At 38.8% G+C, this 26,458-nt stretch overlaps 1 protein-coding gene across 2 annotated transcripts in view; it reads left to right on the top strand.

The window, feature by feature from the left end:
- The window catches only part of mlh1 (mutL homolog 1, colon cancer, nonpolyposis type 2 (E. coli)), a 30,704-nt gene extending 9,294 nt beyond the window's left edge, over positions 1-21,410 (top strand). For both annotated transcript variants that reach the window (XM_060871998.1, XM_060871997.1), the window contains 15 exons: positions 741-813; positions 3,682-3,773; positions 3,857-3,899; positions 4,030-4,118; positions 5,637-5,749; positions 5,866-5,959; positions 6,641-6,794; positions 6,888-7,186; positions 14,482-14,612; positions 14,761-14,869; positions 15,252-15,315; positions 17,348-17,512; positions 19,941-20,033; positions 20,298-20,411; positions 21,052-21,410. In XM_060871998.1, the coding sequence (XP_060727981.1) occupies positions 741-813; positions 3,682-3,773; positions 3,857-3,899; positions 4,030-4,118; positions 5,637-5,749; positions 5,866-5,959; positions 6,641-6,794; positions 6,888-7,186; positions 14,482-14,612; positions 14,761-14,869; positions 15,252-15,315; positions 17,348-17,512; positions 19,941-20,033; positions 20,298-20,411; positions 21,052-21,201 (1,783 nt within the window). In that variant the 3' untranslated portion in view covers positions 21,202-21,410. The remainder of the gene's footprint in view (positions 1-740; positions 814-3,681; positions 3,774-3,856; positions 3,900-4,029; positions 4,119-5,636; positions 5,750-5,865; positions 5,960-6,640; positions 6,795-6,887; positions 7,187-14,481; positions 14,613-14,760; positions 14,870-15,251; positions 15,316-17,347; positions 17,513-19,940; positions 20,034-20,297; positions 20,412-21,051) is intronic.
- Positions 21,411-26,458: the final 5,048 nt, after the last annotated feature.

Below are 26,458 nucleotides of genomic sequence, written 5' to 3'. Positions count from 1 at the left end.
CTGCGTGCGTGTGTGCGTGTGTGTGTGTGTGTGTGTGTGTGTGAGAAATGTTTACAAATGTGTAGCTTTTGTTTTGTCTGGAGGCCAACTGAATTGCAATGCCCAATGCTTTGAACAGTGTTTGACTGTGTGTGTGTAGCATCATTTTGGTAGATCATATTTTGCCCTCTGCTAGGCGAAAGCATATCAAAAGTGTGAAATATTTACAAATGTTTGGCTTTTTTTTTCTTCTGGAGGCCTAATGAAATGCAATGCCCAATTTGTGTGTTTGTTTGTGCGTGTGTGTGGGGTGTGAGTGTGTGTTTTGGGTGCGTGTGTTAGTGTACATTTTACGTGTGCATTTTTGTGTCTGTATGTATGCTCATTGCGCTGAAAAGGGCAAAAGTGTGACCTATTGCCCCACTAAATGTGGCCGAATCAAAATGACCCAAGAGGATCACGAACGCGTAGTATATACTGTTCTGAACACACACATAGTTCAACGAAAATAGACAAAATTAATTTTGATTGCAAAGTTCATAATTTGGAACAATCCTGGTAAATTTCAGGCAAATTTGTGAAAGAAAACCAGTTATGACACATTAAATTCTTCCAGCGGGGTCAAAAAGACCCAGGGACAATTTGAAGGTTAATTCTAAATGATGTGCTCAGTGAGGTGTAAATTAGAACATAATGTTATTTATGCAACATTAATGTTATTAATGTCATCATATTCATTCTTCTTGCTTTTTCATGCACAGATCATGCTACTGTGATGGGAAACTGAAAGCCCCACCTAAGCCTTGTGCTGGAAACCAAGGGACACTGATCACAGTAAATCACCATGTTTCTTCCAATAATGATACATTTGTAAAACATGAGCCTTATTTTGATCAGTTGCAGGGGTTGGATGGCCCTCAGGGGCAAACCTACCAGGAGTAGTAGTACAGTCCTGCAATCACAAGAGACTGAAAAATCATCTGAGTGTTCTCCGTTGATAGAAATGGCCAGATAGTTCTGATGTTGTGATGGAAAGCCCTACATGACTACGTTAGGTTAGCCATGTGAGGCAAGAGGGATAGTTGGTTGTCCAGGACTACCCTTAGTTTGGGTGCAAAGACAGATGTTATCTAGGTTGCTCTGGGAAATCAGGGTTAGGGAACTAAACATCAGTCAGGGAGGAAGATGAGGGAGTTCTCATTTCTGATTAATTCTCTTACAGAATAGAATAGTTAAAGAGTAGATAGGAACCTTTTCTTTCCCTTATATGCTCTTAATTCGTTTTGACCTCTGTGTAACACCTCCAAAAGCCAAGGAGGTGTGAGGAGACAGATGAAAATTAGAGGTATAGTTAGTACTTAATACTGTAGGTGAAGAAAGTAACATTCAAAAATAAGAAAACTACTCTCATTTGAATAGTACTTTTACAGCTGCATAGCTGCATTGTTTATGATGTGATTGATCTTTCTAATCCTGAATCCTTCTCCTCCTAACCTTTGAACTCCGCTACAGACGCATTCCTCTCCTCTCTTTTCTCAACCATGGACCTTCTCTGTCCACTAAACCCAGGAAGACTTCTTGTTCTGCTCCTTGCTTGTCAGATGTGTTGAGCAACAATCGAAGAGAACTAAGATCAGCAGAGAGAAAGTGGAAGAAATCTTAATTCAAAGTAGATCTTGCTTCTTACTGTATGCTCCCGGCTAAATTCTCCTCAGACGTAACTTCTGCCAGGACTTCCTTCTACAAGGAAAAGCTTGAAGCTTCTCTTCAACATCCTTGAAAGCTTCACAACATCTCTTCACTACAAAACCCCCTGGCTACACCTGCTACATCCTCCCCGACTGCTCAAGACTTTGCCTCCTTTTACGATTAGAAGATTGAGGAAATCTGCCAGGCCCTCACTTCTGCCCCGACTATGCCTACATAGCACAGCCAGGATCCCCTTACTCCTTCATCATCACTTTTTCAAACATAGCAGCAGAAGAGATTCCACACGTCATCCAGTGTTGCAATCATACCACCTGCCTACTGTATCCAACCAGTTTTCTCCAGACAATCTCAAAAGACCTTCTGCCCTCCATTACCACAATCATAAATATATATCCCTAAAATCTGGTCATGTAACAACTACCTTAAAGAGAGCAAGGGTTTTTCCCATCCTTAAGAAACCTACTCTTGATCCATCAGACATCAGTGACTACAGACTAGTACCACTTCTCTCTTTTCTTTCAAAAATTCTTGAACACATTGTGTATAATCTACTGTCTGTATATCTCTCGCAGAACAACCTTCAAGATCTCAACCAGTCTGGCTTTAAAGCAGCAAATTCCACAGACACTCTTTTGTCTGTCTCTGAAAAAATCCAAGCTAATCTATCCTCATTCTCATTGCCCTTGCAGCATTTTACATGGTCAAACACTCTCGTGTCCATCCTCAGCAGTCTTGAAATTTGTGGATTAGCATGCGAATGGTTTGCTTCCTAACTGAAAGGTCAACGTGGAGGGGAGCGACATCTGCTCTATGTAGACTATCACTGTTGTCCCGCAGTGCTCAGTACATGGTTCTCTCCTTTTCTCCCTATATACTCACTCTCTTTAAACTATATCCTAACATGGATTCTCTTACCACTTCTTTGCCAATGACACTTAACTTGTATTCTCCTTCCTTCTTTCAGATACCATGTATTAGCAGGTCTGGTGATATAAGTTAAGTTGTGGTTTGGCAGACATATCATTGTGGATGATTGCTCATCAGATGAAACTCAGTCTCAGTAAAACTGAACTGCTGGTCCTCCTAGGTGATTCATACCCCGGTCAGGATCTTTTAGGCTTGCAATATTCCTAAAAATGATCTCTCCTTTGGCCATGGCTTGCAACCTTGATGTGACCATTTTGCTAATGTGATGTGCTGATGCCGGTTTCGTCTTTACAGCATCAGAAGGATTCAGCCATTTTTATTCACACATGCTTCTCATGTACTTATACTGCAACTCACTACTGGCAGGTTTACCTATGAATGTGATTCGTCCTCTGCAAATGATCTAAAATGAGGCTGCACAACTTTTCACCCTGCCTAAGTTCACACATACCACCTCTCTTCTGCGCTCCCTCCACTTGCTTCTGGTAACTGCATGCATCAGATTCAAAACACTGACGCTTGCCTACAAAGCCAAAAATAGACCAGCACCCTCTTACCTCAAAACTCTCAACATTTCTTGCACTGCATCACACTCCATCCGATCCGATCTACTAGCACTGCCTGACTGGTCCTACTATCTCTCAGGGTAAGAGGTAGGTATACAGCAAGACTCTTTTCTGTTCTGGCCCCAAGGTGGTGGAATAAACATCCCCTAGATGTCTGAACAGTCCAGTCACTGGCAATCTTAACATAGATTATCAAGAATTTTTGTTTTATGTGTATATTTAAAAGAAAAAAAATTTACTCTGAACAGAGTTTAGTTATCCTCACAGTATCCTAAGTCTGTAAACTAGTGAATCTGTGTTAAAGTATTCATTGTTACAAAAGTGCTTTAAAGTCTCTACGTTGCTCCGGATAAGGGCTTCGGCCTAATGCTGGAAATGTACAATTTTTAACTGAGTATGTGGGGTTTTTTAAAACAAAAATAATGCAAATATACCTGCTTATTTTAAAGCTGTCTGTGAAGTATGAAGTATATGAATAATTATTTGTACTTTTATATAGGTAGAAGATCTGTTCTATAATGTGCAAACCCGAAGGAAAGCCCTCAAAAGCTCCAGTGAAGAATATGCCAAGATTGTGGAAGTTGTCAGTAGGTCTGTCCATTTTGATGCATTATTTCACAAACTGGATCAACTGTTTATATACATTCATCTGAAACTCGTTTTAATTCCCACAGATATGCCATTCACAATTCTGGGAAAAGCTTTACGGTCAAAAAAGTAAAAATGGCTTTTGTTATATTCAAAATATAAAAAAAAAAAAATATATATATATATATATATATATTCATCAAAGTATAATGCTTAGTAGGTTGTGCAGTAAAAAGTAGTTATATTTTTTGTATTATAGCAAGGAGAGGTGGTGGCTGATGTGAAGACTTTTGCCAATGCCTCAGTTTTGGACAATATTCGTTTGGTGTTTGGGGTAGCTTTAAGCAGGTAATGCACTTTTTTACTATTTAACCTGTGGATTTTTGGAGCGCAGTTATTGGCATTTAAAATACCATTGTTTAGGTCAAATGGTTATGGCCTAATTTCTTATTTATGGTTGGGAGTAGTATGATGATGTATTTAAACATTCATGTTATTTTCCATAACACATTTTGTAATATGTGCGAGATCTTAGAATATAAATAAACAATGTTGTTGTTTCACAACAAAATTAGCTCAGAATAAGACTTGTGCAATTGGTGTAGAGCAAGTGGATCTCACTCACACTTTAAACTGCTGCCGCCTTTGTGTTCCAGTTCACATTAAAAAAAAATTCTAATGATATCCATTGTACCAAGTTACAATTATCACACCTTTTGGTGACTTTTTCTCTGTGTGTGGTGTAGCTAATTTTTAGAAGTGGAAAAAATGGAATCACCAAAACAACACAAATAATAAAAATACCAATATTTCTAAAATAAGGTTATGATTAGCGTATTTTCCGCACTATAAAGCGCACCGAATTATAAGGTGCAGTCACAATTACGGGGTCTATTTCTGTACTTAACCCATACATAAGGCGCACCGTATAATAAGGCGCATGCTAAAACATACGGTCTACAAAAAAGGTAACGGAAGCAAAACAGTGAGTTTAGTTGAACTTTATTCTACTATTTAACAATACACACACATTATTTTTTAAATCAATCTTCTCCAACAAATTCATCAAAGTCCTCATCTATTGTGTCTTCTTAACTTGGCACAGTTCATTTTCTTGCTTCCTCCACTTCCGAACCATAGATTCACTGATGTTGAAATCTTTCGCAGCTGCTCTATTCCCATTTACAACCGCGTAACTGATAGCCTGTAGTTTGAATTGTGCCTCGTAAACATGGCTCTTCACTGGTGCCATTTTCAGGGGTCCTTAGACAAACAAATGTTCTCTTCTTCTGATTTTAATTTGGCGGATGGCAAACCAACTTAAGGTGCATTTACCACCACCTACTGGACTGGAGTGTGGAGCGCAAATGTTGTTTTGCAACATACCGGTAGTATACCTACCGGAGGCATGGCGGAGGTAAGCGTACGTTCTGTACGTATTACGTAATGTTCTCTGATTGGTTTATCGCTGCCAGCGTACGTAGTGTACAGTATGTATAACGTCCCTGTGTCAGCAGGAACTGATCCGACAGTCAATCAAGCGGAGCGCTTACCAAAGTCGCACAATAACATTTTTACAGATTTTTGTAACTCAGTGCACACAAGGCGCACCGGATTATTAGGCGCATGGCCGATTTTTGAGAAAACTTAAGGCTTTTAGGTGTGCCTTATAGTGCGGAAAATACGGTACTACATGTCTACAAATAGACATATTTAATAAAACATATCAAATAGCAGTTTAGTTATGTACTCTGAGAAAAAGAAATTGTTAGATTTGTAAAGATGTACTCAAATCTTAATATTGCAAACTAGCATAATCTGGGAAAGGCTGATCTCTTTTAAAGCCTCATGTCATGTTATTTACAGGGAGATGATAGAAGTGGGTTGTGAAGATCAAAAGCTTTCTTTCAGAATGAACGGTTATACCTCAAATGCCAACTACTCGGTCAAGAAGTGTATCCTCATCCTGTTCATCAATCGTGTGTATTTACCGAACTCTTCATAATTGTTTGTGATAAAGATTCTTTATATATTAATATATTGTTAATTTTTTTTAAAGTGTAATAGACATAACTCTCACTGAGATGTTTTTCAGATCGTTTAGTGGAATCTAGTGCCTTGAAGAAGGCAGTTGAGACAGTCTATGCAGCATATCTTCCCAAAAACACACATCCTTTTCTTTATCTCAGGTATTTATTTAAGAATTTTTATTTAGTACTTAATTTAAACAGCAATAGATCATCATTGCTTAATATTTTTTTAATAACAATTACAAAGGAGTTTGCTCAGTATATTTAAAAGCTAAAGAATATTGCACTTAAGCCAAATTTATAAAACAGTTGGCGAACACATTGGACGTATTAGTCCAAGCTCTCTCTTATCATTACCCAATATTCGTCCTCCCCCTTTACTGAACAGGAGTTGGTAAGTAAAAAGAAATGGTCATGTTGTGTGTTACTCCAAGTGGTTTTAAATTGGTACCCATACTTTAAACCACTATTTTAAAAATTATTTATCAGCATTTAGCAGGTTAATAAATGCTTGCAGGATATACACTAGTTTACAGACTCTGCAAAATGTTTCATCCATTTTCACTAACAATGATTTTTTTTTTTGTTGCATAACAGCTGGTCACTGGTGGAGACCTAGAGCTATTTAAAATGATTAATTAAACAAAAGATGGTTTTCCTATTTTTGTTGATTTTTTTAAAATTAATATTTGATACAGAATATTCAGTTCAATGAGCAAATCTTTCGAATGTTAAAAAAAATTAGCCATATAGCATACTTCATCTACAGTTATATAGCATATGTCCTCTAAAATATTTAGTTACACATGCTAAACTAGTCTTTTTTTCTTATTCCTTAAGTTTAGAAATTGCACCTTACAATGTTGATGTGAATGTGCATCCCACCAAACATGAAGTGCACTTCCTTCATGAAGACTGCATCATTGGAAGCATTCAGAAACACATTGAGAGTAAACTACTTGGCTCCAATTCCTCCCGTACTTATTTTACACAGGTATATCTAGAAACGTCTGTAACTGCATATTCCTATAATTTATACTTTGTGATGAAATTAATAATGCATCATATTTCTTTGTTTTCTCAATAGACTTTACTTCCTGGACTCTCAGTATCTGTCAGCGAAGTAAAAAGCAGTTCAGAAGCTGACCCCACTGAGCGTGTCTGTGCCAATCAAATGGTGCGAACTGACAGCAAGACACAAAAACTAGACGCTTTTTTACAGCCAGCAAATAAACTTTCTTCAGTTCCTTGCCTTATAACAAGTCAACCAAGCCCTGTACCAGCTACTATTCATTTTAAAGCAATAATGAATGAAGGTCCTAAGGAGTGTCTGGTCAGTGCCACAAATGACATGCAGACTGATATCCAGTCAGAGGCTCCCATGAGGTAAGGATGAATGTCTACAGGATAAATGTCATTAAATGTGGTAGTGTAGGTCAATACAAAATTCAAAATGTAAAAATGTTTGACATGAACATGGTATGGTGTTGAGGGGGTTATGGGGGAGGGGAGATTAAGTTTATATGTTCGTTGAGTTAATTAATATGTATAACAACTTTGGTTTCTGTGTATTTTGCATGTAAGAATGTTTAATTTGGTGTTATGTAGCTGTTTTATCATTATGTCTGATATGTGGTATGGCTTTGATTATGTGGTTTGCCTGTATAGACAAAATGTGATTCCCTGTTGTATGTAGCTGATGAGTGGTATCAATATATAGTTAAATTTTGTAGTTTTATTTTTGAGTGTTACACAGTTACAAAAACAACATTGTTGTTTCTTTTAGATTAGATTAACAATTAACATTAGATTGCGATATAATGTTATTCTTTGATATTCAGTTTGTTAGTATGGTTTTCTTGGTGGTGCTGTGAGAAGACCTATTGTGTTTTCATGATTTTCATCATCGTTCTTCATGATTTTGATCCCAGATGTGTCTCTGAGTAAGCATAGTGAAGAAGTGAGGATGGTGTGATTTTAGAAGACTAGATTTCATTAGTAATTGAGGTGTTTCCAGAAGTGCCTAACTGATGTCCCATATGTCATTTATGTGAAAGTCTAGTGTATTTTGTGTAATGTCAGATTTCCCCTTAGCCTATTTTACACATCCTATGATGTATAATGGGATCTGTTGATTATTTTGAATGGGATCAGGTGCAGATGAGACTATTTAGCTATTATTATCAGCACTGTTTTGTAATTTTGTAGCCAAATTTCTTTGGTATGTGACTGATAATTTGATGAATTCTATATATTTTAGATGAAAATTTCTAATACATTAACAGGGAGGTGGTGTTATTATTGCTTTTTCCTAAGGTTTTAACCCATATAGTGTATCTGAGTTGTACAAATTCAATTAACTTCATTTTTCTAGTCCCCGCTTCTCAGCTAGACATGGAAATGATTTAAAGGTGTTGCTTTTACATGTGTGTAGTTTATTTATTTGGAGATGTTTACACTCACTGTATGTTTCTGTTATAAGGGTTGTGCCATCTGGGAGTGTATTTGGTAATTAAGAGTTAATTATTGAATTTTATAATTTTATCTCATTTCCAGTCACCTGTTAATTATTTTATTTATTAAGGTATCCAGGGTAGTGTCAGCAGCCTTCCATGCAGGAAGAACCACATCCAGCAGTAGTACCTAACAACACATGAGGAAGCTGTCTGAAACGGATGCCCAGTACTAACCCAAATTTTATGCAAAATCAAATATGAACATGAAAGTGAGGTCATGGTCACCAGATCACAATGTTATTGACCCACATTGGGGTGTTTTGTAGGTGCACGTCTGGTAACGTTTATCTGCACCAGCATCACAAGGAATACCTTTGGCCACTGTACCAAATTTGTATCTGTCATTCCCAAAGTTTGAAGTTTTCAATTGTGTAAAATGTCCATGTATAACATTAACAAAACCCTGTAAAACAACCTCAGACCCTTATTTCTCCTCAAAGAAGGTTACCCTTGTGATATTATGTGAGCTTCAAATGAGAGACTGGTGTCAATAATCACACTAAGGTCTTTTACTGCTGCACACGATGAAATAGAAAGACCATCCAGAGTTTCTCTGGAAACAGAAAGCTGACTTCTGGCTGCCTGTGACAAGACACAAGTGCTTTTACTAGGACCAGAGTTAAGCAGAAGGAAGTTAGTAAGCTGGTGACTCACATCTGACTTAGCTGAAACGTAGCTGCATGTCATCAGCATAAAAGTGGAAGCTAATGCCATGTTTCTGAGTAATTCCACCAAGGTGAAGTGTATGTATATATATATATATATATATATATATATATATATATATATATATATATATATATATATATATATATATATAGGGAGAAAAGCAGAACCTTGTGGAACACCGAACATTACCTTAGTTTGTTTAGAGTAGTCAACATGTAGATCTATGAACTGATTTATTATTACTTAAATACTTGAATCCAGTAGTAGCAAAAATCTTTTGTATCTGGCATGATCTGTCCAAGATTCTTGGCAGCCCCATTAAATTGACTTTGAATTTGAAGTAGGGCTGGGCGATAAAACGATAACGATATGTATCGCGATAGACACGTGATCGATAGCGATATAAAATGTGCTCGATACGACGTTCGATATTTTTTATTCTTCGTCGGAAGAAAACAGAGGTTGAGAAGCAAGTTTGGTTGCATTATTATTTTTTTTTTTTATATATATAATATGCTTAAAGCACTCGGTGTGAAACCATGCATGACTCTATGTCCAAGTTCCTGTTCATGTTTTTTGCCTCTTTAAATACCACAAAGCATTCCAAATTAGACAGTAAAGGTTTGTTATGCCTGAACTGTAGATTTTGAATCTTTTAGTTCTGAAAGTTAAGTTGCATGACTTAAAGGCAGTATTTTTGTATTATTATTACTATTTATTTTAATGTATGACTTAGTTTTGATACTTTTATAATTCATTTTTTTGTTATTGTATCTCAGAAAAGGGTTCATTTAAAACCCAGAATGTTTGGCACTTAAATGTACTTAATTCTTCTCAGTCAACTTTGTCATTGTTCACAGTACAAGTACAGACAGAGAAACAATGGGTAATGTCTAAATGTTTATTTTTGATAGAACATATTGTTGTATGCATTGCATACTATACATTTAAAAAATAAAAGTACATTTTTCTAAAAAAAGAAACCAATTAGTTATTCGTTTTAAGAGACCCATCTTATTTTCTCTTGTATATTTAATATTGCTCTTTAATTAAGCAAAAATACATTTTATCAGATTACTCGATTAATTAAGAATACTCGATTACTAAAATATTCGATAGCTGCAGCCCTAATTATAAGTCTACGAAAATATACTTGAATAGTTTAACTTCAAGTATGATTAGAGTAAGAATAACTTGTTACTTTTTCATATTTCTGCAGGTTTTATATTTCAAACAATGTTACTGTACAGTATCAGGTTTGTTTTTTATATTACAGATGTATCTCAGTCTACCTGAGTTTTATTTATATTTAAAAAACACTGCACATATTTTAAAACACTTTATTCACCAGAAGGTGAACAGCTAGTGAACATCCTAGCACTAAACTTGCACTAAATTCTCAGGTTTCTCTATGTTTATATTTAACACTTTGCACTATTTTATTACACTTTATTAAGCATTTCTTACAGTTTCTTTCATTTTGCACCTTAAATGTTAAGAGATAATTGTTAAGTGTTCATTGTGACTTTAGACTTATGTTTACATAAGTCTACATAAGTTTACATAAGGAGTTTTCCTGGTTGTTGACATTTCTGTCTTAATAACTGAAGGGATTACGATAAGAGGAAGGTTAAGCTTAAAATAATAATGTTTAAATGTAATATTTTTCTCCTGGTCCTTATTTTAAATGGGCCATAAAAAAGTTCAATAATTATCGATATCGAACCGATATGAAACACTGATATCGTGATACAGTTTTCGGCCATATTGCCCAGCCCTAATTTGAAGTCCCCAGTTCCCCCCTAAGTTCTTACATAAATTTTAAGCAACCTCATATATTTTTTAATGATATGAAACCTATGCCCAATACTGTAAACCATTTCATATATTATGGGATTCTTATTTGAAGTAATATCATCTTTAAGTGATATGGCCTTAGTAAATCATCCCAGGATTTGCTTGCTGATTGGTGATTACTATCTGAATCTCACCTTAAATAAATGCAAGGTCCAGTGATAAATATAATATATTGTAGTAATAATATATACATATATAATAAATTTAAGACCAAGTTTGAAGCTTCACTGCCATTTCACACTGTATGTGTTAATATAGTATGTGCGAAATGGCTGAGATATTGTACAGTATGTGCAAAAACGGCTGAAATGTTGGGACAGTTTGTGCAAAAAACAGCAGACAAGGCGTGCAAAACAGCATGTAAACAGTTTGCTGGATTGTAAGCAGCATGTAAACAGTATGTTGTGTCAGTGTGTGTGTTTTGTGAGGGTCTATGCAGTCCATACAGATGATGTGTGTGTATGTTGTGCTCAGTACAGTACATTTCAGTTGTTGAGAAGTCTGATGGCTTGTGGGAAGAAACTGTTACACAGTCTGGTCGTGAGGGCCCGAATGCTTCGGTACCTTTTTCCAGATGGCAGGAGGGTGAAGAGTGTGTGTGAGGGGTGTGTGGGGTCATCCACAATGCTGTTGGCTTTGCGGATGCAGCGTGTGGTGTAAGTGTCTGTGATAGAGGGAAGAGAGACCCCAATGATCTTCTCCGCTGTCCTCACAATCCGCTGCAGGGTCTTGCGTTCTGAGATGGTGCAGTTCCCGAACCAGACAGTGATGCAGCTGCTCAGGATGCTCTCAATGGTCCCTCTGTAGAACATGGTCAGGATGGGGGGAGGGAGATGTGCCTTCCTCAGCCTTCGTAGGAAGTAGAGACGCTGCTGGGCTTTCCTGGTGATGGCGCTGGTGTGGAGTGACCAGGTGAGGTTCTCCGCTAGATGAACACCAAGAAATTTGGTGCTCTTGACGATCTCCACAGATGATCCGTCGATGTTCAGCGGAGAGTAGTCACTCCGTGCTCTCCTGAAGTCCACAACCATCTCTTTAGTTTTATCCACATTCAGAGAAAGGTTGTTGGCTCTACACCAGGCAGTTAGTTGTTGCACCTCCTCCCTGTATGCTGACTCGTCGTTCTTGTTGATGAGACCCACCACGGTCGTGTCATCGGCGAACTTGATAATATGATTCGATCTGTGCGTTGCTGCACAGTCGTGAGTCAGCAGAGTGAACAGCAGCGGACTGAGCACGCAGCCTTGAGGAGCTCCAGTGTTCAGTGTGGTGGTGCTGGAGATGCTGTTCCCGATCCGGACTGACTGAGGTCTCCCAGTCAGGAAGTCCAGGATCCAGTTGCAGAGGGAGGTGTTTAGTCCCAGCAGGCTCAGCTTCCCAATCAGGTGCTGAGGGATGATTGTATTGAATGCTGAACTAAAGTCTATGAACAGCATTCGTACATAAGTGTCTTTATTGTCCAGGTGGGTGAGGGCTAAGTGGAGAGCTGTGGCAATGGCATCGTCTGTGGAGCGGTTTGGACGATACGCGAACTGTAGGGGGTCCAGTGAGGGTGGTAGCTGCGTCTTGATGTGCCTCATGACGAGCTTCTCGAAGCACTTCATAACTATGGGTGTGAGTGCAACGGGACGATAGTCATTGAGGCAGGACACTGTAGACTTCTTTGGGACAGGAACGATGGTGGTAGTTTTGAGGCACGTAGGAACAACGGCGCTGCTCAGGGAAATGTTGAAGATGTCCGTAAAGACATCCGCTAGCTGTTCTGCACATTCTCTGAGCACCCTGCCAGGAATGTTGTCTGGTCCAGCAGCCTTCCGTGGGTTAACTCTGCATAGAGATCTCCTCACGTCGGCCGTGGATAGACAGAGTACCTGGTCGTCGGGGGGAGGGATGGACTTCCTCTGCGTTACGTTGTTCTGTACCTCGAACCGAGCGTAGAAATCGTTCAACGCATCTGGGAGGGAGGCGTCGCTATCACAAGCAGGTGAAGCTGTCTTGTAGTTTGTGATCGCCTGTATGCCCTGCCACATGCGCCGGGTGTCTCCGCTGTCCTGGAAGTGGCTGTGGATAGTCTGGGCGTGTGCGCGCTTTGCCTCTCTGATGGCTCGGGACAGTTTGGCCCTTGCTGTTCTTAGGGCCGCCCTGTCCCCTGTTCTGAAGGCTAGGTCTCTAGTCCTCAGCAGAGCACGCACATTAGCAGTCATCCACGGCTTCTGGTTGGAGCGTGTAGTAATGGTCTTGGAGATGGTCACGTCATCAATGCACTTGCCGATGTAACTGGTCACTGATGACGCGTACTCCTCCAAGTTGACAGAGTCACCGTTGGTTGCAGCCTCCCTGAAGATATTCCAGTCAGTGCACTCAAAGCAGTCCTGAAGAGCAGAGGTGGCTCCTGCTGGCCAGGTTTTCACTTGCTTCATAACCGGTTTTGAGCGTCTGACGAGTGGTCTGTATGCTGGAATTAGCATAACAGTGATGTGGTCTGAGTAGCCGAGGTGGGGGCGGGGCTCCGCACGGTATGCGCCGGGAATGTTTGTGTAAACAAGATCCAGCGTGTTTTCACCTCTCGTAGCAAAGTCCACATGTTGATGGAATTTAGGGAGCACTGACTTGAGATTTGCATGGTTGAAATCTCCGGCGATGATAAAAAGTCCGTCGGGGTGAACATTCTGTAGGTCGCTAATAGCTCCGTATAGCTCACTTAGCGCCTCTTTAGCATTAGCGCTAGGAGGAATGTAAACTCCGACAATGTAAACAGTAGTGAATTCCCGTGGTAAATAAAATGGTCTGCATCTAACAGTCACAAACTCCACTGACGATGAGCAGTAACTAGAAACAAGCACAGAGTTCTTGCACCAATCCGTGTTGATATAAACACACACACCACCACCGCGAGTCTTACCGCACAGAGCTGCATTTCTGTCGGCTCTAAATGAAGTTAGCCCGTCCAGTTGAATGGCGGCGTCCGGAACTCTGTCGCTGAGCCACGTCTCCGTGAAAACAAACACGCAGCAGTTTCTAATCTCTCTCCGTGTAGAGCGTTCGAGTCGGATGTAGTCCAGTTTATTGTCCAGGGAGCAAACGTTGGCTAGTAGAATGGACGGGAGAGCCGGCCGGCTAGGGTTTGTTTTTAGCCTAGCACGGACCCCCGCCCGCTTACCGCGCTTCCGCTTCCTCGCGCACCGCTTTCGGCGTCCCCTCTCCTGGTCTCTGGTATCAGGCGGTACCGGGGACTGGAGTTTCTGCCAACCTGCAGAAACTATCCATGGTTTAATGAGAATTGCAAAAATGCCAGTAAAGCTCAGAAAATGTTAAGCACAAGCATGCAGTGTCATAAATAATACAAAGAATCTGAGCTGGAAAAGATTCCATCTAGCCAAGGAGCATCCAAAGAAATCTGGGACATAATTTGAAAGGTGAAAGCCAAAGATAAGCTTCGCTTTATGAAAAATATGAAATATAAAACATCAGGGCACCCTATTAATCACAAGCCAGAATGCAGTAAAGCTCTTGTCAGTTTGTGATGGCCCATTACCTTGTTAATCTATTTTATGTTGGATTTTCCTTTAATTTGAAAAACATCAGTGTTACCAACCAGCTTAGTAATGAATACGTATCCATTGACTATTGCTGTGCTAGGAAACGGCCCCATGTTGATGTTGATGAGGAAAAGGCGGATGCGACAATAGCCTGTACTGCATGGAGAAGGGTCATCAGGCTAACCAGTGTGAAGGAACTTCAAAATGAAATCACAGAACAAACCCATAAAGGTTAGGTAGTCGCAGTGCATACTACATACAAATAAGAACTAATTTGATGTAGTAAAATGTAGTTTGATGTGGAAGAGCATCTTTATCATTTATGACCTTTTGTAACATGTCAACTATTTACATTGGTATGTTTATTTTTGTACCACAGGTTTGCAGGAGATACTACATAATCATTCATTTGTAGGATGCATCAATCCCCAGTGGTCTCTAGTCCAACACCACACTAAACTGTATTTGTTAAACACCACCAGGCTCAGGTTAGACATTAAATCTACATTTAATCACGCATTGAATCTGTTCTGCATGCAATAATGTAAAAGAAACATTAAAAATATTGCAATTGCAAAGGATTTGACACAACAGAGAAGCATTTACCGTAATGTCTGAAGTTTCCTATCCATTGCACAGCCATGCATTGCAAAATTGGCTGTGCTATTTGGGAGTGAAGGGTGGGTAATCTCTTGACTGTCAGTCACAGACCCATGAGCAAGTCATGTCATGGCTGTCTGTGAGATGATGATTTAGCAGATGAGTAGGAATTTACAGTTGCCCAGATTAGTGAGAAAAAGGGGCCTTTTAGATAGTCTTTCCAGTCTTAGGTTGGACAGTGAAAACATTTAGCACTTCTTTTTCCCCCAGTCAGGAGCTGTTTTACCAGATTTTGACGTTTGATTTTGGTAACTTCGATGTTCTTTGGTTGTCGGTAAGTGTATGGCAATTTTGCATTTATTAACAGAACATTTTGTTAAATTAGTTTTTCAGAAAAACAATTTGCATCCTATAGGTGTTCTATGCTCCTTATTCTCATTGTTGAACAGAAGCTGCATATTTTAATGTAAAAGTTTTAAGGATTTACATGTATTTGTTTAACAAATCTGCCCTTACAGATTTGCAGTTTACTTTGGTTTTACTGAAAACTTTGATTAGTTGAATTGTTTGTTTAATTATATTGTTTTGTGGCAGTTCTGTGCTGTAATTATCCCAGCATTAAAAATGGAACTAGAATACAGTGATGCCTCGAGATACGAGTTTAATTCGTTCCGTGACCTTGCTCGTATCTCAAATTGCTCGTATCTCAAAACAATTTTCCCCATATAAATTAATTTAAATCCCATTAATCCGTTCCAGCTCACAAAATTCCACTCCAGTTGTTTTGTTTGTGTTTTGAATATGAAAAATGTACAGTACCTGTATTTATAAATGACAAATATTGTATAAAAACATACAGTAATAAAAGATTGTTAAAAAGGGAGGGAGGATTAAACAGGCGGAGGAGTTAGGAGGTATTACACTTTCACTTTCGTTCACTTACTCGCTACTGTACACTCTTAATGCTACTTTACACTTAAATGGAACTAAACTTCACTAAAATTAATGAACTTAAATCAAGCATTGTGTTAGTTCTGGCAGGTCACGTCGTCAAGCGTGCATCAGCTGTTAATCAGCTGTCCACGACGCGCACCAATCCGGTTACGACATCCATATTTATCCGACCATTTAAATTCCCATTCATTGAGCCACTTTCTAGCGCTTCGCTGCTGCTGCGAACTAAACTCCCTCCTCCAAACCCAACTCCACCATGCCGGAACCTGTGTTCCTTGTACCAGTTTATGTCATAAATCTCCACATATTTTTCTCTCTCTCCCTCTCTTTAATTATTTAATTATTTCTTTATCAATTCCTTCATTTATTACTTTCCAAAAATGCGTAAGCGAACATAGCTAATACTATGCATGATTAGTGGTTGTTATACAGGGGGTTTATTCTATTTTCGCTGCGTTCTCCGCTCTGACCACGCATGCGCACGGAAGGCCGCGTGGATTCTTGCCCAGAACAGAACCATACCGCCAACACTAACTGTGTGCATATCATCTAATAAATTCTCTTTTGACAAAGTGATCCTGACAGAACTGAAATTCTCTTAACTTAACTGAGCTTAATTGCTACAATTTCTGTTTTCTTTACATTAATTTTGCTTAATTTTCTTCATCGCTTTTCTCTTCAGTTGTTTTTGCCTTTTTTGTCACTCTTTCCTCACTAACTTCTGACGGTCGTTGTAATAAAAACCTGTCCGGTCGGCATATCAGATGCAGCGTAGTCGCACAAGTTAACATTTTTTAACCGATCCAACGCTCGAAACGGATCCGAAAATTACGGATCCGCAGATGGTCGGCACCTCACGCAGCCCCTTTGCGACTCTCCATAGGAAATGAATGACTTCCTGTATATCGCCCGTCGTTTGTCGTGTGCAGTGGAAAGGCGGCTTTAACCGAGTGAGACGCGGGAAGCTGAGGCGGGGAAACAGAGCACACGTGGTTGTTGGGGATCTTTGTTTTTCGGTGGCTCTGATGCTCGTATCTCAAAAATTTGCTCGTATCTCAAGCCAAAAATATGGTCGAATCACAGCTCGTATCTCAAAAAATTTGTATGTCAAAGCACTCGTATCTCGAGGCGTCAATGTACTTATTAATTGGTGAATTTTACATAATAATGTTAGTCACTGCTGAACAGTATAGCTAATATAATATTGACGCAAGTTTCCTCTTACATTTACACTTTTGGCTAAAGCATTTATCCAAAGTGACTTGAGACTAAAAAGGAATATAGATTTTGAATGTTTTCTGATATGTACTCACTGAACCTTAAAGTCTAAATTCCTAAACAACTGAGTTACCTAAACCTTATAGTAAGAGGCCAATGCAATTTTTTCTTAAAAAGAGTTATGTTTTTTACAGAATCCAGCCCCTCTTTATGACCTTGCCCTCATGGCACTGGACTCAGAAGAGAGTGGCTGGACAGAGGAGGATGGCCCTAAAGAAGGACTGGCCCAGTATATAGTAAATTTCTTGAAGAAAAAAGCTGAAATGTTGGACGATTATTTCTCCATCAAAATAGATGAGGTGAGTAAGTTGTATTATTTATGAGTGTTTAAAATCTAAAATTTTAAATATACTGTTCGGTATTCTGTATAAAGTTCTAACTCAAATTTAATACTTCTTGGACATTTCATATATTTAGAAATTTTTAAAAACCTTTTACTTTTACATTTTTGGCTTCACATTTTATATTTCCTCAGTATCTACAATTGTATTGCATTTTCTAAGCACCTAGGGCTAGGACATAGATGCAAAATGTGTTAAGACCACAAACTAGATTGACACTCAACTGTGAATGAAGAGCCTTTTAATAATAGAACACTTATTAAATGTTATACCGTATGTGCAAAAAATAAAAATAATAATAATAATTCCACTTGAAAAAAATGTAAACATTTAGAGAGTATAAATCCATGCAGTGCAGGCCTAAAACTTCAAGAAATCCAGTATATAACTTCTCACAATTAAATGTTTCAAGATTGATTCATCTATTGTGTATAAGAGAGGTTATAGAGAGGTTTTTGAGGAGGAATGTTTAGGTGGACTCTCCAAATTGGCCATTTTGGCACATTTTGACACTTTTGTGCCATTTGAGGTTTCTCAGGTACCAAACTATAAAAAATCCTTAAAAAAATATTTGAGATATATATAATATAGTTGTTTTTTTTTAAAAAAAACAATCCACATCGTCCTCCCTACCGTATTCATATAAAACCCACTAAAGTACATTGTTTGACTCCACCTGGAGCATATTTATTACATATTGTTTACAAAAGGTACAACACCATAAATCTTGTGAATTACAAAACACCACTAAGAGACTACACTACACTAACTACACGGTTTTGGTTTGAAATAAGGCATAAGATAGACCCAGCAATAAATAGATATTTTAAATTTAGGACAGATAATCTAGGGATTAATGCCAGGGATTGATCTGCATGGTCAGCCCGAAACTCATGGGATTGTTGTGGATGGAGCCGCCTGGAGACTGTCATGCCTTCTTGGAACCAATGTTGTCAGTCAGGTGTATGGTCTGGTCTGTATCAGCAATCAGGTCTGTGGTGAACTCAGAGTTTGCAATGACACATTAGTCCCTTAGGAGCTCTCATATCATCTCTGGGTGTTTTTCCTTGCCACCATCGCCTCCAGCTTGCTCATTAAGGATAGGAATAGATATATAGTATTTTAAATTTTCAGTAAATATTTTTAAATTGTATTTTTACATTTTTAAACTTTAATTGTATATATTCATTCATTTCTTATTTTTTCTTCTTATTATTATTGTATATTTATTTCTTTTTTCCCCTCTCTCTTCTGTTTCCATATTTCTGTAAAGCTGCTTTGAGACAATAGGAAGTGTTAAAAGCGCTATACACACAATGAAATGAAATTTGAGAATACTGTGAAATAATTTTGCACCAAAATAGTAGTTTTTATTTTGGTGCAAAATTATTTCACAGTATTTTCAAATTTCATCCATAACAAACGAGTGTTTACATACCTTTCAGAAGATATAAGGTATTCCTGATCACTACTCAGATGAGAACGGTTAAACACTGTTAAAACATTAGCCCTGCTGTCATTTGTCTTTTTGCTATTTTTAATATAAACCTTTAAATGTCACTATATGCACATTGCACTCTCATATATTTAAAGTGCCAAGCAGGGATTTAAACCCCTCCTTGTTTATGCACTGCAATTTCCCGGCAGTCCCCAAACCCATGCCAATTAAAGTGGTATCCAATAGTGAGCCACCCAATTTTGTGTCCAAGGTGCTGGCCAATTGCATTCCTTGTTATGTAAGCCTCTACCAGAAATTGAAATGAGCTGGTGCCACAAAAAAATGGTTTTATCCTAGCGACACAGATATGGGAATACAGGAAATGACTGACTACCTTTGCTGTTTCATAAATCATATTCCAGTACAAAATTCCAGTGTTATGGCTGTACAAAAGCATTTGCTTTGGGTTCAGTAAGTTTTGGTCGCAGAGTGCACCAAAATCACACCAAGGTTGTTTTTGTAACATGTAGCCACAAAACTAGCTTGAGTCAGTTTTGTGGCACACATGATGTGTCCTTTTTTGTCTGTGTGTTCATTTAGCCGCTTGGTGTTAGAATTGTTTTATTTGGGACTTGGTATAGGAAATGCTCTTTCTAGTCTTACAGCTGAGCTTCTTCCAATTTTTCTGGTATGCTGCATGTGTTTCACCTTCAGGTTTTATATGATATCCTTAAGAAAGAATTTATGATTTATGCTCTGTTTCACCCCCTGGGGTGCTTGTTTTATTCATTGAATTTGATTTTAAAAACGTGCAACATCTCAGCATATTACGTTTGTTTTAGATGCATCTAAAATTTATTTTCTTGGTATGTGTTGGAGGTTGTATTAAAGACCGGAATTATTATTTTGTGATTTGTGTTATCTTTTTTTATTCAATTTCATTTTTAGGAAGGGAATCTGACTGGTCTTCCACTTCTGCTGGATAAGTATAGTCCTGCAATGGAAGGACTGCCATTGTTCATCCTGCGCTTAGCCACAGAGGTCAGAGTATGCTACTGATTTAAAACAACTGATTACATTTACATTTACAGCATTTGGCAGACACCCTTATCCAGAGCGACGTACAGAAATACTTAAGTCTCTCTTATGTTGGATACATTAACTCTGGTTCACTAGGTTACATTCTTAAGATACCATGAGTCTAAAACACTTCAAAGTTTTAAATTATATTATTTTATGATTATTACAAATGTGTTCAACTCTACATTATATAGTGTTGCTAAACCCTTCTTTTTTGTAATTTAGGTGAACTGGGACAGTGAAAAGGATTGTTTCCATGACTTCAACAAAGAATGCAGTTACTTTTACTCCATAAGAAAAGAGTACACACTGGAGCCAGAGGCAGGAACAGACCATGTAGTAAGCAGCCCCTGCAGGTCTTTAATAGGGGCCATTGTTGTTTATGCTTCACTTAAGTACAAATAAAGTTGTGTTCGTTCAAATCATGTTAGAAAATTAATTCCTCTGAAACAAATTCCAATATTTGCTCTAATGTATCCTTATTTATAATCCTATAATTCTAGTCTTAGGCACATCTGTACAATTTTTATTTACAAATCCAAAATCAATATTCTATATTGTTCAAATTTGTCACTTTGTATAGGAATCTATTGGCTTTATTGTTAAAGATAAATCTTGCATCAATCTATCTTGCATCTATCATAAAACAGCAACCAATAATTTCAGTAAAAAAGAGCTGAAAATTAAAAACTCTTCAAATGCACTAAATCAAAGCTTTAGTTGTAGTTTAATTCAGGTTTTTATTTTGTAAAAACACAGAATAATTTTTATTTGCATTTACTTCTTAAACAAATACCTTTAACACTTATGTCACCTCTCTTGTTTTGTCAGAACTGTATGCATTTGCAAATATGATGCACATGTAAATGTCACTATGCAAGTTTCATAAATTATTATTCATGTAAATTTATATTATGTCCTAATTTCTATGAAGATTTGATGAATGAGGACCACTGATTCAATCTGAATGTTTTTGTAGGATGCAGAGCTGAGCTGGCAGTGGAAGGTTGAACACATTCTCTTCAAAGCAATGCGCTCACTCAACCCACCAAAACAGTGTAGTGAAGATGGCAGTGTCCTCCATATAGCCAATCTTCCTGACCTCTATAAAGTGTTTGAGAGATGCTAAAAACCCACTGTTAGTTTAATATATTTGTAATATGATGTGTGTTAAGCTGTTTACCTACATTATTCATATCCATATTCTGTCATCATATTTGATGGGCTTTGTTACTTGAATTTTGGCTTTTGATAATTCATATTTGTATTCAGATGTTTATACTTTAAGAAAATTTCAATTTCTAATGTTTAAAATCAATAAACATTTTATTAACAATTTTTTTGAATATTTTCAGTTTTTGTATTACAAGTACATATCGATGCAGACATCAGACAGGTTTTTATTAATCTTAATAATATTTCTTAATTATTATGTTATAGTATACTGCTTATGACAGTAGGTATTATCATGAAACATCTTTATAGAACTCCAGAGACAACATAAGGAAGAAACATTGAGAGGAATTGAGCAAAGGGAACCCATTGTCTTCTGGATTGTGACACTCAATTGTGGGATCTTTACAGTACTGTATACTGTAAAGTTCAACAATACTGTGTGTTGAAGGGATGTTCAGTCCAGTATGCATATGTTGTGAGTAGAAGTCTTTGGATGAGTACACCACAGTCTCTTTGATTCTGTCAGCAGTTCTTAGATTAAAACTGTAGTATGCAGGTGAGGCTGTGCACAGCAGAAAGTGGGAAGGAGACATAAACTGTGTATTAGAAGTGCACATGGTTCAGTATCCGCAACAGTAGAAAACTCCACAGCTCCAAGAAAATTAAACTGAAGTCACGGGTAGTTGCCACAGAAAATTGCTCTCTCCTTATCCTTCATGATTGATTGGTCTCAAGTTTTCTTTTTTGTTAGGGCCCTTGTCACATAAGGCAGTAGCTGCATAAGGCAGTACCTGCAACCCTGTCAGGTTGTACAGGTAGTCCAGTTCCTCTGGCATGTTTCAAATTCAATTTATTTGTATACTTCTTTTAACAACTCCCATTGTCTCAAAGCAGCTTTACAGAAGTATGGAAACAGAAAAGAGAGAAGAAGAAAATATATTAATAATAATTATAAGAAGAAAAAATAAGAATAAAAATAAATAAATTAATATATAAAATTTTAAATATTAAAAATACAATATTAAATATTAATTTAAAATTTAAAATACTATATATCTATAACTATCCCTAATGAGCAAGCTGGAGGTGACAGCGGCAAGGAAAAACTCCCTGAGATGATATGAGGAAGAAACCTTCAGAGGAACCAGGCTCAGAAGGTAACCCATCCTCATTTAGGTGACACTGGACAGTAAATAATGTAAATAATGTCCTTTCTACAACCGTTTATAATAGTGCAACCGAGAGCTCCTGAGGAATTTATGGGTCCTCGCAATCTCTGAGTTCAGCACAGACCTGATTGCTGATAAAGACAAGACCAGCTGACTGACAACATAGGTTCAAAGAAGGCATGACAGTGTCCGGGCAGCTCCATTCGCAACAATCCCATGAGTCACTGGCTGACCGTGCAGATCAATCCCTGGCAGATTCAAGAGCTTGGAGGAGAAGGGCCTTTACACAAGAAGAGCTGAACAGGGTCTGTTGTGTGAGGAGAAACAGGAGGAGCAGTCAGAGCCCTACAAAATGAGTTCCAGCAGGCTGTTTTTGTTACGTTTGTATGTTTCTGACTGAAACAGACTCCATGAGGGTGGCATTAGGACTCAACATCCTCTAGTGTGACCTGTGCTCACAGTCCAGTTCCATGCACCTCGATTTGCATTTACCAGAGAACACCAGAATTGGCAGGCTTGCCACTGGCACCCATTTCTATTCAGAACTGAGAGCAGATTAACACTGAGCACAAGTGATGGATATTCCAGAAATGCTGTGGGGAATGATATGCTGCCTGCAACATTATTCAGAATGACAGGTTCAGCATTGGGTCAGTGATAATCTGGGAGGAATATCCTTGGCCAGCTGTACCCTTAATGATGGTAGGTACCGGGATGAAATCCTTAAAATGTCCAACCTCATGTGGCCAGTTAATTTTGACCCTAATCAATTACAGCATTTTGGCAGATGCTCTTATTCAGAGCGAAGTGCTTTTAAGTTTCTATCGGTAAATACATTAACACTGGTTCACTATGTTACAGACTTAGAATACCATCAAGCTAAATCTTTTTTTTTTAACAAACAAGGGAAAAAGTGCTAGTTCAAGTGTTTCAGGAAGAGGTAGGTCTTCACCCATCATTTAAAGATAGCCAGTGACTGTTCAGACATCTAGGGGAATTTCATTCCACCAACTCGGTGACAGAACAGAAAAGTGTCTTGCTGTATACCTCTTAGACTGAGAGATGGTTGGAGCAGTTGAGCAGTGGTAGATCTGAGGGAGTGAGGTGCAGTGCAAGGAGTGATGAGAGCTTTTGAGGTAAGAGGGAACTGGTCCATTTTTGGCTTTGTAGGCAAGCATCAGTGTTTTGAATCTGATGGGTGCAGCTACTGGAAGCCAGTAGAGGAAGCGCATCAATATGTGAGAATTTAGGCAGGTTGAAAACAAGACGTGCAGCTGCATTTTGGATTATTTGAAGAGGTCAAATTGCCTTCATAGTTAGATCTGCCAGCAGTGAGTTGCATTGGTCCAGTCTTGAAATGACAAGAGATTGAACAATTACATAGCAACCCATGTGGACAAAAATGGCAGAATTCTGATGTTGTAGAAAAGAAACCAACATGAGAGTGTCATATTAGCAACATGTGAGGAAAAGTACAGTTGAGTATCCATGGTTTCCCAAAGGGTGTGAGCTGTATGTGAAGGGGAGATCAGTTTGTTGTGCATAGATGTATTATTCTAACCTGGAGATGAATCACCTGGGATAATCAGCAGTTCAGTTTTGCTGAGATTGAGTTTCAACTGAGTTGAACAAAGTGATCACGCAAGTCACGCCTACTTCGATCAAAAGGCGCAGGCTATTTTGTAGTACCTCTAGTACAAAAGGCTACAGCAGGGGGCAAAGCTTTTTCTCATAGAGCCCCACAGTTATGGAAAAGACACAGTCTCAGTGTTTAGGTCCGGGCTAAAAAAACATTTGTTTAGTCAGCTTTTTATGAATAGCTTTTCTTAAGTAAGGGATTAGATCTGGAGGGTTCATGGGCATAGAGTGTTTGTTGAACTGGGATGTCTGGATGCTGTCGGTTACCACCCTCACAAGTCGCTCAGGTTTGCGGACTGTGGAGTGGTGGGATGCTTTACATCCAACGAAGCCCTCATGTCTGTGTCACATTCTGGCTCTAGCCTTTTAGTTATGCTGTCATAGCTAGTCCTGCCGGAGTCCCTGTCTGCACTTTGCACATAATTTACATTGTCCATCACCTGATTACAATCATGCCTAACAATTTTTCTTCTCTCTCTCTCTCTGTTGAGCTACACATGTTCATTAGGGATTCAAATGCTAATTAGGGACAGGAATAGATATATAGTATTTTATACAGAGCAATGAGCAAGATGGCGCCGCGAATGGCAGCCTCCGTGCTTAGCTCCGCAGTGTTGGTTCTGTTTTTGTTAGTTTTTCCTGTTCTCTGTCAAGAAAATACGATGTTTCACCAGAGATGAACTGCTGAACATTTGGCAGTAAACACCACAAGATATTTTTCCGGTTTTTGAGTATTCCGACCAGAGCCGATCGGCCCTATACGCTCACTACGCAAGTTGCGTAGGGCCCTGCAAATTACGCAAGGCCCCGCCTCCCCCTGCCACATTTTACAGCATGTGTTAATGTTTACTGTGTAGATGACAATATAAAGCGGAGCTATCCATCTGGCCATGAAAAAAGAAACAGAATGAGAGTGAACTGCGAGAACAACAATCAGGAGTTGATATGATTCTGTCTCTAGTCTCTATCTGACTAGCTAAATTAGCTGTGCGGTGCTGCCAGTGCATCTCTTGGCCTATCTGTCACTCAACAATTTATTGCATGAACATTCGCGTGAATAAACGCCCAAGGGCAACGGTGTTTATAAACGGCAGCTCGATAACCGCGCTGTGCATGAACATGCGTTCATATGCGCGTGCAATCGTGCACGAAATGACACGCGCTTTCCAGCAGCAACATCTGTGTGGGGACCAGTACAAAAAGTAGCGTGACAATGTTTATAGTCTCTCAATCAAGGTTACAACAACGTTAATGCAATATGGAAACCAATGGATTTACATCGGAATGGGCATAATGCCATGTCTGCTGGGCTTTCAGGTCTTTAGAGCAGACTGCAACGTGGAATCAATCAACTTTACATCAATGAAAGGTGGTGTTCTGATGTAACTGTGTTAAAGAAGATGTGCTGTACCGATCTTGAAACACTCTTCATTAACTGCAAACCGTTCTATTCGCCGTGGGAGTTTTGCTCGTTCATTCTGGTGAGTGTTTACATCCCTCCGCAAGCGCACGTGAGCTCGGCACTACAGACACTCGCTGACATGATCACAGAAAGTGAGCAACAACATCCAGACTCTGTACTAATAATTCTTGGGGACTTTAATAAAGCAATTCTCACACGTGAACTGCCAAAATACAGACAGCATGTTACATGTCCCACCAGAGACAGTAACACACTAGATCACTGCTACACAACAATAAAGGATGCATATCACTCTGTCCCACAGGCAGCTCTGGGACTCTCTGAACACTGCTTAGTTCATCTGACACCGACCTACAGGCAGAAACTGAAATCAGCTAAACCTGTATTAAGGACTGTAAAAAGATGGACTGAGGAAGCGGAGCAGGATTTACAAGCCTGTTTCTCTCTCACTGATTGGGCTGTTTTTGAAGCTGCTGCCACTGACCTGGACGAGCTCACAGAGACTGTAACATCATACATCAGTTTTTGTGTATTCCTACCAGGACTCACTTAACTTATAACAATGATAAACCATGGTTCACTGCAAAACTCAGCCAGCTCCGTCAGGCTAAAATGGATGCTCACAGGAATGGGGATAGAGTCGATGTACAAACAGGCCAAATACACACTGGAAAAGGAGATCAGAGTGGCAAAGAGGAATTATTCTGAAAAGCTACAGACTCAGTTTTCCTCTAATGACTCAGCTTCAGTGTGGAAAGGTCTGGAAGCCATCACCAACTACACAACACCATCCCCCAGCACTGTGGTGAATCAACAACTGGCAGACGACCTGAACGAGTTCTACTGCAGGTTTGGAAAAAGCCCAATTCTCACCTCCTGTAAACCCCAACTCCAACACACCTACAATTCAGTTCAGTGAAGATGATGTGTGTCAGGTCTTCAGGAAGAACAAAAGAAGAAAGGCATTAGGCCTAGACAGC

Source organism: Tachysurus vachellii, chromosome 6 (assembly GCF_030014155.1).
Source record: "Tachysurus vachellii isolate PV-2020 chromosome 6, HZAU_Pvac_v1, whole genome shotgun sequence".
In the NCBI taxonomy this organism is placed as follows: Eukaryota; Metazoa; Chordata; class Actinopteri; order Siluriformes; family Bagridae; genus Tachysurus; species Tachysurus vachellii.
Note: the sequence above shows the minus strand (reverse complement) of the source record. Positions and strands in the feature narration are given on the sequence as shown.